Here is a 14,544-nt window from a genome sequence, read left to right on the forward strand (position 1 = left end):
TCTGCAGTCCGATCATCTTCGAATTTTGTTCTGCTCTAGAAGTATTTTCTCAGGAAGATCTAGATATACTATCATTGACCATTAATGCAATTGTTTTGTCTGGTCTTAGAGCTTCTGTTCACAGGAAAGAGTTCTGAAAGTCATGACTAGACTTTTGATTTTGGCCAAAACATTTACTTCTGCTTCCCGACTTGGTATTTATCTTCTTATTAGTATCTTTTCCCCCTTCTGTCTAGCTGGGAGTCTTTACACCATCGAACATTAGAGACGAATTGGAATCCGCCAAAAGAGAGTTCCTTCAAGCTAATATTGTCGTGAAGTCGAAGAAAGCGTTTTTACCAAAAGTGCTTAAAAGATACACGAAAGAAGCATCGATTTCAGCAGATGATCTTCTTGATTGGATTGCTGAAAGTGCAGGCAAGAAGCCTCACGATTCAATGAAGAAATGCATTGAGAGTGCAAATACCAAAAAAGCTTCTCCGATTATTGAATGGTTGCCTTACAATTCAAGGTTCCGATATGTGTTTGCCAAGGATCTACTAGAGAAGCCTTGGTGGGTATTGAAGTCTAAACGAAATCTGGTGGAGGCTGGCTATAGATATAATCAAAATTGGATGTTCATTCTTTATATTTAGTTGTCATCTTTCCCAATGTTAATTACTTGTCTGATCTTGTTGAAAAATTAGATATTCATTAATCATGTACTACATTTCTGCTTTGGAAAAAGTAAAAAGGAAAAGTCATTGGAAAGGAGTTTTCTACCCAAAAAAATTTTTACGCTTTTTTGTGAACACATTTTTCAATCACCTTATTATCTCATATATATCATATCATATATCATATCGTTACAGTATATTTTCTACAAAAATTCCAGAAAATTGCAAACCAAACCCATCCTTAATTGCCCTGCCAAGAGCTGTTCTATCCTGAAAATACTGCTATGCATGTCAAATGGCCCAAAGTCATGTCACTTCAGATTAAGGTGTCATTCTGCATTTTGGGCCGTATCTTCTGCAACGTTGCTCCAAACCCTCAGTCCACAGCCCGCCTTGCAATTTACTAGTTTTAATGCCTGGGTCGAATCCAATGCATCGCGGCACAAATCCTGCCCGTTAAGTTAAATAACTGTTCATCAAAAGGATTCAGCTTTTCAAAAGGTTTACCCTCCATTCCAATTCCATACGGACAACACTGATGGCAACTGATTACACACTGTTACTGTGTGAAAAGAGAGTGAGAGAATGAGGCATTTGGCACTGCACCCCACACCAGCTATAATAAATCGCCCCATTCAATGCTCTCAACGACACAAAGTGATGGAATTGAATTCATCTTAGCTAACTTTGGCCCCATGCATTTGAGCAGGTTACTATTGCATGCCAAGTATTCGTTTTTTCACTCAATTATGACGACATGTTTTCTTGTTTTTCTGTTTTCGTTGCAGGCTTGTTTAAAAATCTTGCAACTACATTCCATTTCTGCCTGAAACGTGCAGAACCCATTAAAGAATGGATCATCTTCTTTTTTCTATCACTCATTAATTGGTTCTTTGAAAAAAAACAAATTTTTTTGTGGTGTCAGGTTTCATTTATTTCTCTTGTTTGCTTTATAGCACTTGTTTTAAAATGACCCAATTAAGATTGGGTCCTTGGGGGTAGGAGGAGTATGTTGATGAAGAATGTGAGAGAGCTTTGAATGTTGGGTTGGGTTTCAAAGAAAGTGGAGAATAATGACTAGTTTAATTGTAGATGAAGGTGGGAAACAAACTGCTGCTGTTGGGAGACAAAATGGAGATTCTGTGGCACATACACATACTTATGCTCAACATAGGCGTTCTAGGAGGTTCATTTCTTGTCCTTTATATCTAATAAAATGTTTGGGTAGGACTTGTATGTTAGTTTATGCTGAATTATTCAAAGATTTAGATCAAATAAATTTGTCGCTGTACTCACCTCATTTTTTTTTTTTGGCATACTTTTGGAGTTTTCGTTTTCTTTTCTTTTTTCTCCCTGTATAGTGATGGGTGAAAAGCTGAGAAATTTGGTTTCAGTAATCTCAGATTTTGTCATTCTGGTAGGAGTTGAATGTTTGTTCTTTCTGCGCAGTTTACCTTTTAAAAACGCACTAGCTTGTGTTGAAATCAAATTTTGTTTGTTCCTCTCTATCTCTCTCTCTCACTCACTGTTTTTTCTTTTTTCTTTTTTTTGTTTCGGGGGAGGGGGACCTGAGGTGCAAGTTACAAATCGTGCTTTTTCTTTTTTGTTTAGATTAAGTTCACAACTTGGTTGTTCTCTCCATAATATTAGATTAAACTCATTCTTTAGGTGAAATAATTCGTAGGAGTCAGGATGAATAGGTATCCGCGTAAAAGAAATTTTGGCAAACAAAATGCTAGGTCACTGGACTCATGAAATTATTTTGATGTCTTCTCCTGGGTAATGGTATAATTAATGAATGATTCCCCATATGTCAAATAGAAAAGTGTTCACTCAGTAATTGGATTTCTGGATGTCATTGTCTTTGTTATTTAATTTCTTTTCTCTTCTGAATTTGTACTAGTTTAGCTGTTGTCCCTTGGATTCGAAGTTCCATGACTTAATCCAAAAAGAATGAAAGCATAAAGTGAAGCTGCATTTCAAGATACACTTTCTGGTGGAAAGTACTAAAGTTTAACATGTTGGATGAGCCTCATTTGGTTTAAGCTAGTTTGTTATCTTTTGGCCTTTGAAGTTTCAATTTCCGTATTGGAAACCCCAATTAAAGATTTTTCTGGTAGTAAGTCAAGTGGCTTAAGTGCTTTTGCTTTTGCTTTTGCAGTGCTTCTGACAGGAATTTGACTGTTAGACCAGAGAGTAATCTGCATTCTCTGCAGCAAGACATTAAAGAATCACCTGTAAGAAATTGTTATGCAATCATTAACTGCCACTTTAAGCATGCATGAGATGGCAGCAAGTTCAGTTTTGTATGTTAAGATGAAAATTTTTCACCGTGCATCTTGACAAATTGAACAGTGGAATCAACAGGAATTACCCCCTTTAACGCGGAGTTGCAGGGCAAGTCCACTTCAGGCGCATTCGGTTAGAGTGAACAAAGATGCTGTTTCAAATCATAGAGCATCCCTGGAAAAAGATGTAAGAGTGGATTTTGTTTTTCTACTTAAGATGAAGGACAGATTAGTCTGCTATATCTGTTCTATGTTTTCATGCTTTCACAAACATAGAGTCAAGTGGCTTAGTTGAATTATATGATTTCTGTTGCTCATAGTTCCGTTGTACTCCATCAATTAGTCTCTCCTTTTGTAGCTTATACAGTTTCAAGCATTCTTATGATTCTTTTCCACATCCAGTAAGATCCCCTTTAGTTAACAAAGACTCACGGATTAGAAGTGCTTCATGTGTGTGCGTCTATGTTAGATCATTGCGTGTAAAGAACATACACCATAACAGGTGTAATCATGGAAGATAGTTAAAACTTTAATCTTGGAGCTCCTCCCTTGGTTTTGCAACCTTTAGATCGTAAACTCATTACGAATCATATGGTCTTTGAAGACTACTGTAAAACATATATAAAAAAAAATTATCATGGTTCCATGAAGGAATGTGAATGAAGCATCAGGGTGACATATGAACACAAAATAGTAATTTTTGCATGAGAATCAAAGAATGAAAAAAAGAAACTTTTTTTTGTAGGAAACTGATTGCTCTGCTGGAGTTTTTTTTTTTTTGTAGGAAATTTTTTTGATACAAGGACCCGTGTGAATTTGCTTTTCCGTACAAGCCTAACCCCATCCACACCAAAAGATAAAAGGAAGAAAGAAAACAGTAAAATCAGCCTTCTGCAGGTTTTGGAAAAAGGCCTTTTTCATTGAAATTACTTAAATACTGAATATTCACCAGGATTCATCGCTTGCCCCCTGTGTAAAAGTCGTACATTAAGAATGTCTTTATATACATACAACGTTTGCCTATCGATACATAATAACTATTTTGTCTCTGTTTGGATTTTGATAAATGTTAAATCACTTCTGCAGATTGAGCAATTACAATTCCGTTTGCAGCAAGAGAGATCTATGCGTATGGTACTTGAGAAAGCAATGGGTCGAGCTTCCAGCACATTATCTCCTGGACATCGTCATTTTGCTGCTCAAGTAAGCACTAATACTCTGTCTTTTATTTGTGTTTAGATTACAGTTGTTGTAATAGAATCAGATACAAATTCGCCACAAGCATTTGCAACAGAAAATGATATCTAACTATGGATAAAGCTTCCTGCATCTAGTTGCTATTAACATTTTAGTTTGCTTTGGGTTCATGAATCTGGTTTGCAAATATGAATCTTGTTTGCAACTTAACATACTATGTTACTAGGTGGCCATATTTCCAAGAATTCAATATCTATCATGTGTGTTAGTGTAACAGATGGCTAAGTAGTTAACTGAACCACCTCTAGCCTTACTTCTGTTCTTTTATCTTATGGGGCATAGTGGGTATGAAAGCTTCTCCATACTGAACAACCAACTGCAGTGACAGTATGCTATTTTTATTGGGCATGAAAGCTTCTCCATAATAACATGCAATCTTTAGAACTTGTTTCATTCTAGATCAAAGGTGAAGAATAGGTCATGAACATCATCAGTGGATCTGATAGATGACCTTTTCATTTCTTGTGAAATGTACAGCTAAGTGGCTCAGATGACGAGAAAAGATGTATAGAACTCCCTAGCTGTGCCTCAGTGTCATAGCAGCAACTTTAAAGACTTTCTCATTATTATTTTTTATGACTTCAAAATATCTATCATGGCTGTTACCCTTGAGTTCTCTTCTTTGAAGGTAAAAAAAAAAACTTATGTAATTTGCATATACGTAAAAAATTTTAGAATGTCTATATATGTCTTTATTATTAAAACTCAAGTTATATTCTTGGCCTGTTGTGGAACTTACAACTGTTTTGGCAGACGGTTAGTGGGTTTTCCAACTAGGAACTGTGTTAATGAAATGTTCAATTGCTTATTGGAAGTGGTGATATAAATAATCATGTGCCAGAAACATTTTGTTCTGACTTTGGAACTTTTGAAACTTTCATATGAACCTATAAGCAGCAAAGTTTACTTTGGAACTTATCCAAAAGGGAATATCTGAAGGATCTCTAGCATTTATTAACCTTGTTACAATTCTTCTCTTGTTGATTTTATGATCTGTTTTAATGAATCAGCCCCTTTTTAGCTGTTAAGCCTTTATCTTTGAAGTCCTAACCAACGCCAACGAAGCACGCAACCTTTTCACCAGCAAACTTAACACCAAATCCCACAGTTACTCAATCATACCCAGTTGGTAATATTTGGGGTATTTCGGGCATTGGAAAGCTCTTGCCTGATTAGAAGTCTCAAGTTACATGGTTGTAGTGCTTGTTTTAAGTTCAGAACCATTATCTCAAGTCCTAATAGTTGAAAAGCCTGTCGCTTTAATGCTTTCACCATATGAGTCTGTAGATTTAATTGCTTCTTTACATCAAATGTTGACATGGACCCAAAAGAAGTGGTAGAGAATAGCTGAAAGTACTTGGAAAATTTAAATCCTGGATACCTTCATGTAAATGAATGTTTGAATTTGGAATATTGATGGTTAAATCTTACTTTTAGCTTCCAGTTTACTGCCATTGAATGGTTCCAAAACTTTATTTAATCAAATCTTAGTTTTAGCTTCCAGTTTACTGTCTTTATAGGAAATAATGAGCACTACTCTTTAATTATTTTAGACAAAGGAGTTGTTGGCAGACATTGAGTTACTTGAAGAGGAGGTTGCAAATCGTGAGCAGCATGTTCTCTCTCTCTACAGGAGCATCTTTGAGCAATGCATTAGTAGGTCATCCTCTGAGCAGAGCTCAGTCATGACTTCTCCTGCACATACAAAGAATGAGACAAGAAAGCACCCAAGTATTATCTCAAGCGCTTTTTGTTCTTCAAAGTTCCCTTTACGGACTTTCCAAACCCTTGCTTCAATAAATGACTCGGGAAAAAGGGACCTGCTGCAGTATAAGACTAGACATGCTTCACTGTTTAGTGGTAAAGCCAACATCCACTTTGAGAAGAGTTGTACAGAAAATGCGAAGGTAGGATATTATTTTCTATGTGAGCTTTGAAAGGTAGAAGATCATATGTTGCTTTCAAAATGGTCCTGGGATTAATTAAATTCCTTTTCTTAAACTATGCAATTCGTCATAGGTGATTTTCTATCCCCAAATGTCATTTGCTGTTACAAATCATATTTGGCTCCTAATCTCCTGTCTCCACATCACTCCTTTTACAGTCCTCTCTACTAGTATTGGGTGTGAAGCATAAAGTACTACGCGTTCCTGTTCACAAGGTTGGTGTATGTGCTGATAAATATCCTCCATCAAAAAGCTTGGCATTAGCCCATGATCCTTCTTTTCATTCCTTCAGCTGTCTATGGTGGCACCAGTCTCTCTTCCCCCCCCCCCCCCGGGAACCCCCAAAAAATTTCACAGTGCTAATGAAGAGGAGATACAAAGCCTTGTACCTATCTCTTCTGGCCATGTGTGCTTCAGTGCATTCTCTAAGGTCCTATTAAGTGATATCTGTAGATGAGGTTATTAATTAGATATCTTTATTGATATTTAGGAATATATCCTGCCTGTTTATTGTTTTATTTCCATGCTTTTTTCAGTTTTTCTTGACATTGTTTGCTACTCTCTGAATTTTTTATTCCATCATCCCCCATTGTCATCACATATTCTCTTCAAGAAAATGGATATTCGCATTTGTTTTTCAAAGCGATGGCTCCTATTGTGACTCGTAGTTTATGCTAGTTATTCAGTCATTGATTCTGAGGTTGGATGTTTCAGATAATAGATGCTCTACCACATAATACGTTGCTGAACTTTATAAGAGCAAGTTTTTCTGTTAATTTTTTTCTCAAAAGATATTTGTCCATCAAGGAGCTTGGAGCATACTTAAAATGAGTAAACCTCATGATGCAATCTCTATAAGCAGGCAGTAAGATAACTAATGAGACACTAGAACGATTATTTTAGGAGTACAAGTCATTACTGATGGCCCCTGTCTTGATTATATATCTAACATCTTGTTATAGGGTAGTCATTGTTCCAACAAATTGTATTCCATGGTTCTCCTTTATAAGGCATAAATGTCTTTCCTGTAATTATATACAAGAACAAGCCAAAGTGTATTTAGACATTACATCTTCGATTTTCTATTTATTTATTTAAGTTTCTAGTGAAACTAAATTTGATTTCGTGATAAAATAACCATATGTTGTGCCACTTTATTGATGGAAGTCCCATGTTGCTATAAATTGTGGCAGGTTCAGGAACAGTCACAAGCAATGAGGAGAACCTCTGTGATGCGAACTCTGAAAGATCATCTCAACCAGTGTCCAAGTAAGTTGGCAGAGGAAATGGTCAGGTGTATGGCTGCAGTCTACTGCTGGCTTCGAAGCACAGCATCTGTAGATTTGGAGCAAAATAGATCGCCTTTGTTATCGAGGTCTTCCACTAGTGTTGTACTTCCCAGGCGGGGCTCTGGGGATCCGAGAGACTGGCCTGGCAAATGCACACTCGAAATATCTAGTTTATCAACTGACAAGAATAACTTTTCCCATGCATCTTATGCCATCAACAATTACAGGTACTTTTCTATTGTAGTTTTCGTTTTGCAAAAGGATGAATAAGTTTAAATGAAACACATGTTTTTGCCAAATTTTATATGCCGCTAGCAGTAGAAATTCAGAAGTTTTGTTTCAAAGTAAATTTGTAAGTGGCTGTAGCATTTAGTTTAGACTTGACCTCTTCTTTTCTTCTCCTATGACCACAAATGCTCATTTATGTGAAGAGCTAGGTGTAAATTTTTGGTTGATGAAATGTATCTGTTACTGAAAAGGTTGAAGCTTGCTCTTTCTTTTAAATTGCATCCTTCTTAATGAACTTCTTGCTGCTTGTTATGTACCACACAGTTCATGTGCATTTTAACGGTCAATTCCTTTCCCAATTTCAGACTTCTAGTGGAACAGCTGGAAAGGGTGAGCATCAATCAGATGGAGAGTGATGTCCAGACAGCCTTTTGGATAAATATATATAATTCCTTGATTATGCATGTAAATGCCTCAAGACTGGTGAATCTATTGTCTTGGTTTTCTTCTTGAGGATATTTCCATTAATTATTTTTTGTGTTTTCACCTATGAAGGCATATCTGGCATATGGAGTACCCCACAGCTCTCTCAGAAGGTTAGCTTTGTTTCACAAGGTAGCAAAAATTATGAGTATACTGCTCAATTTTGTTTCATGACAAACCACCTGAAATTTTATTTTGGTTTTCTCTCTTTCTCGCAATGACATTGGGGGATGAAAATTATAATATGTTGTACACCAAGATATTCCAACAATGAAATTAAGCTCCCTACCCAACTTTCAATGCAAATAAACTTAGTCTTTTGGAAGTATCAATCCAAGTAAGATGATCTCTAGAACTACGAAGTCGAAGATAAACAAAACATGTTTTACTTTATTACTATATCAAATGCTCAAATTTTGGCTTTTTATTTATGCTGATGGAATATTGCAGCAAATAAGCACTTGGACATTTGTAAAGAAAACACTTTTCTGAAAGAACATCTAGCGGCATAGAAACTGGTAGAACCATGAGAGAACACTCTAGTAAAAGTCTACCTGCAATTGAACAAACTATTTGGGTGATTTTAAACATGTGCACTTACATCTGTATTTTTACATTTTATTATTTTTGCTTTTGAACATTTAAGTAGATTAGCACTGGAGATTTGCTTGTAAGATCATCTTAATGCAGGCACATCTTAAGTGATTGTGTTTGTTAGCATTCCACAACCAACCCAATATACAGAATATTTTTGTCCTTTTTTAGACTTCTTGCTATTTTGCATGTTATTTCTTTTCCCGTAGATGACCCCAGATTTTCCTGTATAGTGCAGGCTGCTTATAATGTTGGTGGCCATGCTGTAAGTGCAGATGCAATTGAGCAGTCCATATTTTGCTTCCGTGCGCCTCGAACAGGAAAGGTATCATCTTAATCCCATCAGCCATTGTAAATATACAGTCAACACCTAATGAGAATCTTTTGCCTCCATTCCTCCTTGTCTTCAAACTACACATGCCTTGCTCTATTTGTAGTTAGAAGCAAGTGGTAACATTGTTATCAGTTCCAGGAGACGATAACGAAAGATGAGTAAACATATTCATGTCACAATCATATCAAGTTTCTGGCATTCGAATTGTAGTAGCGTCAACCAAGGCAAAAATGTAAATATGGATAGAAGAACAGATCATTAGGAGGTTAAAGATATTCATAGTATAATTATGTGACTGATAAGCTCCTATAATTATTAAAAAGAGAAAAGAAAAAGAAAGAAAGAAAGAACTTGCTATCTTCATTATTTACAAAATTGATAACTTCTTGAGATGTGGCCTCAAACTCAACTACTTTTGTCCTCTTACAGTGGCTAGAGACTCTTCTTTCAACCGCTATAAGGAAAAGAGCTGCAGAAGAAAGACATCATATCAGTTCAAAATTTGGTCTCCGAGATTCTGAACCTCTTGTTTGCTTTGCCCTTTGCACAGGAGCCTTTTCTGATCCCATGGTAATCTCTTTCATCTGTCAATTTGTTTAATTTGTTTTCCTCCTTCTCTATAGTATGAACATCTAATCATCTTCTAATTTTGTTCTGCTCTAAGATTATTATCTTGGGAAGATATTATTGATGTACCGTCATTGACAGTTAAATGTAGAGGTTCTGATCACGGGAAAGGGTGAAAGTCATGATTAGACTTCTGATTTTGCTCAAAAGATTTACTTTTGCTTTCCAACTTGGAATTTATCTTCTTAGTATTCCCCCCCCCCCCCCCTCTCCTGTCTAGCTGAGAGTCTTTACAGCAGCAAACATTAGAGATGAATTGGAATCCGCCAAAAGGGAGTTCCTTCAAGCTAATACTGTTGTGAAGAAGTCGAAGAAAGTGTTTTTACCAAAAGTGCTTGAAAGATACACGAAAGAAGCATCTATTCCGGCAGATGATCTTCTGAAGTGGATTGCTGAAAATGTAGACAAGAAGCTTAACGATTCAATAAAGAAATGTGTTGAACGTACAAATACCAAAAAAGCTTCTCAGATTATTGAATGGTTGCCGTACAATTCAAGGTTCCGATACGTGTTTGCGAAGGATCTAACAGAGAAGCCGTGGTTGGTATAGAAGTCTAAGCGAAGACTTGGGGAGTCGATATCAAATTAAAATTGGATGTTCATTCTTTGCAATGTAGTCCTGAGCTTTTCCATTGTTAATTAGTTGTCTGATCTTACTAAAAGATTTGATATGTATCAAACTGATGTATATTAGCATGTACATACTTGTATTAGGTTAAGAATGTGCGATCGTAATGGAAGATTCTCCTTGAAATTTCCCAGCTGCTCTCATTCTTTTGTGCAACAAATGCACATGTGCACAGACTACTTTGAACAGGCAGTCATTGTGTTGCTAAATTTCATCCGTGCCCAGTTGCTGCAGCTCTAGGACCCATTTGCTTCGACTTGACATGGATATGGTTAAGCAGAAAATCTCGAGCGAGATGATGGCCACTGATTATTGGCCCTATCTGCATACTCTAGGAGTCTTCAAAGCATCTTGCTTCATCAGAATTCTCTTGTTACTTTAGCTCGTTATTTTTGCCCTCTTGATCCTTCCCTTCTTAAAGAAAAAAAATATCCAGATGATTAGAAAAAGGTACTGATTGATCAACTGGAATAATTGATCAAAAAGACTTAATCAAACTATGCTGCTTCTAGTAGTATTTAAGTTCTATGGGTGCAATCAAAAGTCAGCCTTTTGGTTGTATCCTGTGGGATTAACTTAGGTGTTGTTTATGAAAATTCTTGTCAAAAAGAAAGAAAGACCTGTTGGAGAGGTTAAAAACCGGAGTGAGTGAGTGCTCCTTAGTGCTTAGTAGAGGTTCCCCCTGTTCTTATCCATGTGTCCCACATCGTTTGTTGAGAGTGTGCGTGAGTAGTACTTAAGTTCCATGGGTGCAACCAAAAATCAGCCTTTTGGTTGTATCTTGTGGGGTTAACTTAGTTGTTGTTTATGAAAATTCTTGTCAGAAAAACTGCTGCATTTCATTTTAGGTTCAGAAAAAGATTTGATTGATCAACTAGGATAATTGAAAAGAGAGAGGGAGAAAAATGAGACGAACCAACCCAATCTAATTGAGTTGACCACCAAGAAGGAACTTGGTTCGTTCTTGCTTGTAGGTCGGAGGTTTTAATCCGCTTGCATTATAAGTTAGGATTTCTTGAAATTTTATTAGATAGGTGCACAACACACACTCATAAGTTCGGAGGTGGTACAATCCTCTCCAAATCTTTCATTAACCATTTTGAGTTCGTCCCTTGGCTTGAGAGTAAAAGGAGGCATAGAAATTATCGTGTCAAAATAAAATAGCAAGACTAGACGAAACTCCCAAATTGATGACACAAAGAGGCTTATATCAACGGCCCAGAGCGTCCCATATTATCTTTGTAGAACTTTTTTTTCTCAAGCTAACTGCCTCTTTCTACGTGTCTTGGCATTACTTTCTGTAGTCATGACTAAGTAGTCTATTTGTGGCCTTTTTGTGTTGAATAAACGTCACAATTAACTTAACTACAAATAAAAGCAAGTTCAGTTTTTCGGCTTGGTAGGCGACTATCGTCAACTACTGTCATGTAGAGTATTACTACCGTTCGCAAGTCACAAAGTCACAGCCCGGAGTCGTAGTTCACTTGGTCACTTTGCTTGCTCTGCTATTCTATCCAAACTAAGGATAATTTCATTTTGCACCTTTTAATTATATCTAAATTTTCACTTTAGTCCTTAAACTTTAAAATGAGATACTTTAGTTCTTAAATTATAAAATTTGTCTCACTTAAATAACATCATCAATGAAGTGAGATAGATTTTAAGTCTAAATGTTTTACTTTAGGGACTAAATTGGGGTAAATTTTATACTTTAAGGGTTAACATGGACAAATCATATACTTTAGGGACTAAAGTATAATAAATTCTATAATTTAGGGCTAAAGTGTTTGTTTTTAAATTTAGGGACCAAAGTGGAAATTTAGCTATAGTTAAAGGGTATAAAGTGGAATTAATTCTCCAAATTGTATGGGTGTGCAAATTAATTAACTTGCATTTCCGGAAATCCGCGGGTTAGATCTTCCGGATATAGATTAGATGCGGATTTTGCTTTCATGCGGGTCAAATACGGGTTTTATTTTTAGATACTCGTAGATATTAGACTAGTATTTGCATATTAGGATTTTAGTGTAGTTATTAAAAATATTTGAATTTTTTATAGTATTCAATCAGTTTTATACATATGTTTTTACATTTTTCTAATAAGAAGCCTCAAAGAATTCACTACCTTCTACTTCTTGGCTCTTGCTTTTATTGTTTGTTGTTTAGTTAACTTTCTTTCTTAAGAATGTGATTGATGAATTTGGTTAGCAAAATTATCAAATGTATAGTTTGTTTGGAATGATGCCTTTTTAAGTTATATTTTTAATTGCTGAATGATTTTGATGAGTTAATTTTAAAAAAAAAAAATTGGTTTGGCAAAACATGCAAGGCTAATTTTTAAATTTCGGATGCATATTGGATATCTATAACTGACCCGATAAATGTGGATATTTCAATTGTAGATATCCAAAATTATGGGTACGGATATGGATAGTGAATTCCTTGATTTGCATTTTGCGAGTTTTGACTTGTTTGAACCCTACTTGTAAAGGTGTACTTTTTCTTTCTTTTTTTTTTAATAAATAGTGGGTATCAAGCCTTTAAAAAGGGAAAATTTTGAGAATCGAACCAATAATCTCATGGTTATCTAACTTACGAGAGTTTTTTGAATATATTGTAACAAGTTTTAAATTGGATCAATCTTATATGCACACTAATTGAGATTTTAGGGAAAAAAAATTTTTTGTAGCATGTTTAGAGTGGATTAATGTATACAATAATTGGTTTTGAAACGTGTCATATCATTCTAATTTGGAGTTGAATTTCAAATTTTATACACACGACATGCATACAAACATGCTAGTGTATACAATGCTAGTGGATAAAAATTGGTTGGATTACTTATTGTATATACTCTTTTAGATTACATTGTTGGTAAGCATAAAAATAGGTCGAATAACTTATTTGAATATTCTTTTTCAACAAAAAGTTGTTTATTAAGTAGACTCTGTACATTTCAACACGAGCAGCATCTATAAGTTCACGGTAAATTGATTTTGACATAATTGGCTTTGACATGTTTTCCATCGTCTGTACATAATCCAGCCAATGGAAAGCAGAGCACTACTGATCCACTTTTATGAGTTTTATCCACTTTGAATCGAGACAAAGAGCTCCACAGGGAGACACTACTCGCCTGTAGCCTGTAGGCTGAAAGAACAAAAGCTACTGCTATAGATCCATCCTTATTAAATTGGAACAAAACATAAAGTCAACAGGAAATCAGTAGTACCGTCGTAATATCTTATCCAAAAAAAAGGTTCTTAAAAAGATAGTACATGAATAAAACCAGGAACACAGTATGCTTGCTTGGAGCTTTTATAATTATTATTTGCAGGTTGACTTATTAAGTACTTGCAACCTTAATGGAATGGCATTCCCAATTGCTGTTTGAGGTCACATTCTGAAGATGAAGAAGACACAAAAAAAAAAACCCCATGAATGAAAAAAAATTTTGAAAAAAAAAATGTTAAAAAAAATCCAACAGTAGTTATATGCTAAATCACAATCTTAACTTATACATCTAATTTTCTCTTGTCATCTGAATTTATTTTTCCGTTTTAGACTGATGCTTTGAATTGCTTTAAGAAACCCAAAACCAAGAAAGTAATTTATCCAATGATCTTGACTACAAGCACTTGGTTTTTTTTTTTGGTTGCCTGCCACGGTATCCGGGCTCTACCTTGACTAATCCGTTGGTCGACCCGAGTCGCACACCTGGCTGTGGTGGGTGCACTTGGTTTACTTGGCATAACTAACCAACATATGGAAATTAAACCAAGTTGTGTAGTAAATGTGTTTGGATAACTCAAACGGACTAAATGTCAATTGTTGCTGCAATTATAGAACATGTTCATGTTAACAATACTTCTATATTGCTATGTTGCATTAACTTCTCAATCCAACAGTTGTTAGTAATAATAATCATTCATGGATTAAACTTTATGAGGTTCTTGTTATTTTTATTATTCTTTAGATTTGGAGTATCTTTTCTTAATATGTTATTTGATATCTGTGTGTATTTGATAATGTACTTTCAGCAATTAGTGCAGATTTTAATAAAATTATAATATTTTATCAAAAAAAAATCTATATCTGTCATTCTTTACGTTTTCAGGAAATGAGCCAATCATGATAGTCATTAGTTAAGTTCATATGCCTAAACAAAAATTTTGTCTAATCTACAGTGCTTAACCTATACAACTGCACGAACT

At 35.4% G+C, this 14,544-nt stretch overlaps 1 protein-coding gene and 1 long non-coding RNA gene across 6 annotated transcripts; one reads left to right on the forward strand and one right to left on the reverse strand.

Annotated features, from left to right (window-relative positions):
* The first annotated feature begins 1,176 nt into the window (after positions 1–1,176).
* On the forward strand, positions 1,177–10,466 carry LOC113704213 (uncharacterized). 5 transcript variants are annotated; one of them, XM_027225953.2, is made up of 12 exons: positions 1,177–1,365; positions 2,818–2,893; positions 3,012–3,131; positions 4,031–4,147; positions 5,755–6,108; positions 6,306–6,362; positions 7,341–7,663; positions 8,030–8,129; positions 8,220–8,279; positions 8,980–9,066; positions 9,505–9,645; positions 9,923–10,466. In XM_027225953.2, exons 1-12 carry the CDS (start codon positions 1,295–1,297, stop codon positions 10,250–10,252), a joined length of 1,836 nt encoding a protein of 611 aa, XP_027081754.2. In that variant the 5' UTR covers positions 1,177–1,294; the 3' UTR covers positions 10,253–10,466. The 5 variants fall into 5 exon arrangements, with proteins under 5 accessions (XP_027081754.2, XP_071918117.1, XP_027081752.2 ...); XM_072062016.1 differs by having other exon boundaries at positions 3,024–3,131; XM_027225951.2 differs by lacking the exon at positions 1,177–1,365 and adding an exon at positions 1,455–1,842 and having other exon boundaries at positions 3,024–3,131.
* LOC140013038 (uncharacterized) lies at positions 10,356–11,303 on the reverse strand. Its single transcript, XR_011820103.1, has 2 exons — positions 10,951–11,303; positions 10,356–10,741 (listed from the first exon to the last, which is right to left on the reverse strand). It is a non-coding gene; the product is annotated as an uncharacterized lncRNA (long non-coding RNA).
* Between the last annotated feature and the right edge of the window lie 3,241 nt (positions 11,304–14,544).

The sequence above is a fragment of the Coffea arabica genome, chromosome 8e (genome assembly GCF_036785885.1).
Source record: "Coffea arabica cultivar ET-39 chromosome 8e, Coffea Arabica ET-39 HiFi, whole genome shotgun sequence".
Classification (NCBI taxonomy): domain Eukaryota; kingdom Viridiplantae; phylum Streptophyta; class Magnoliopsida; order Gentianales; family Rubiaceae; genus Coffea; species Coffea arabica.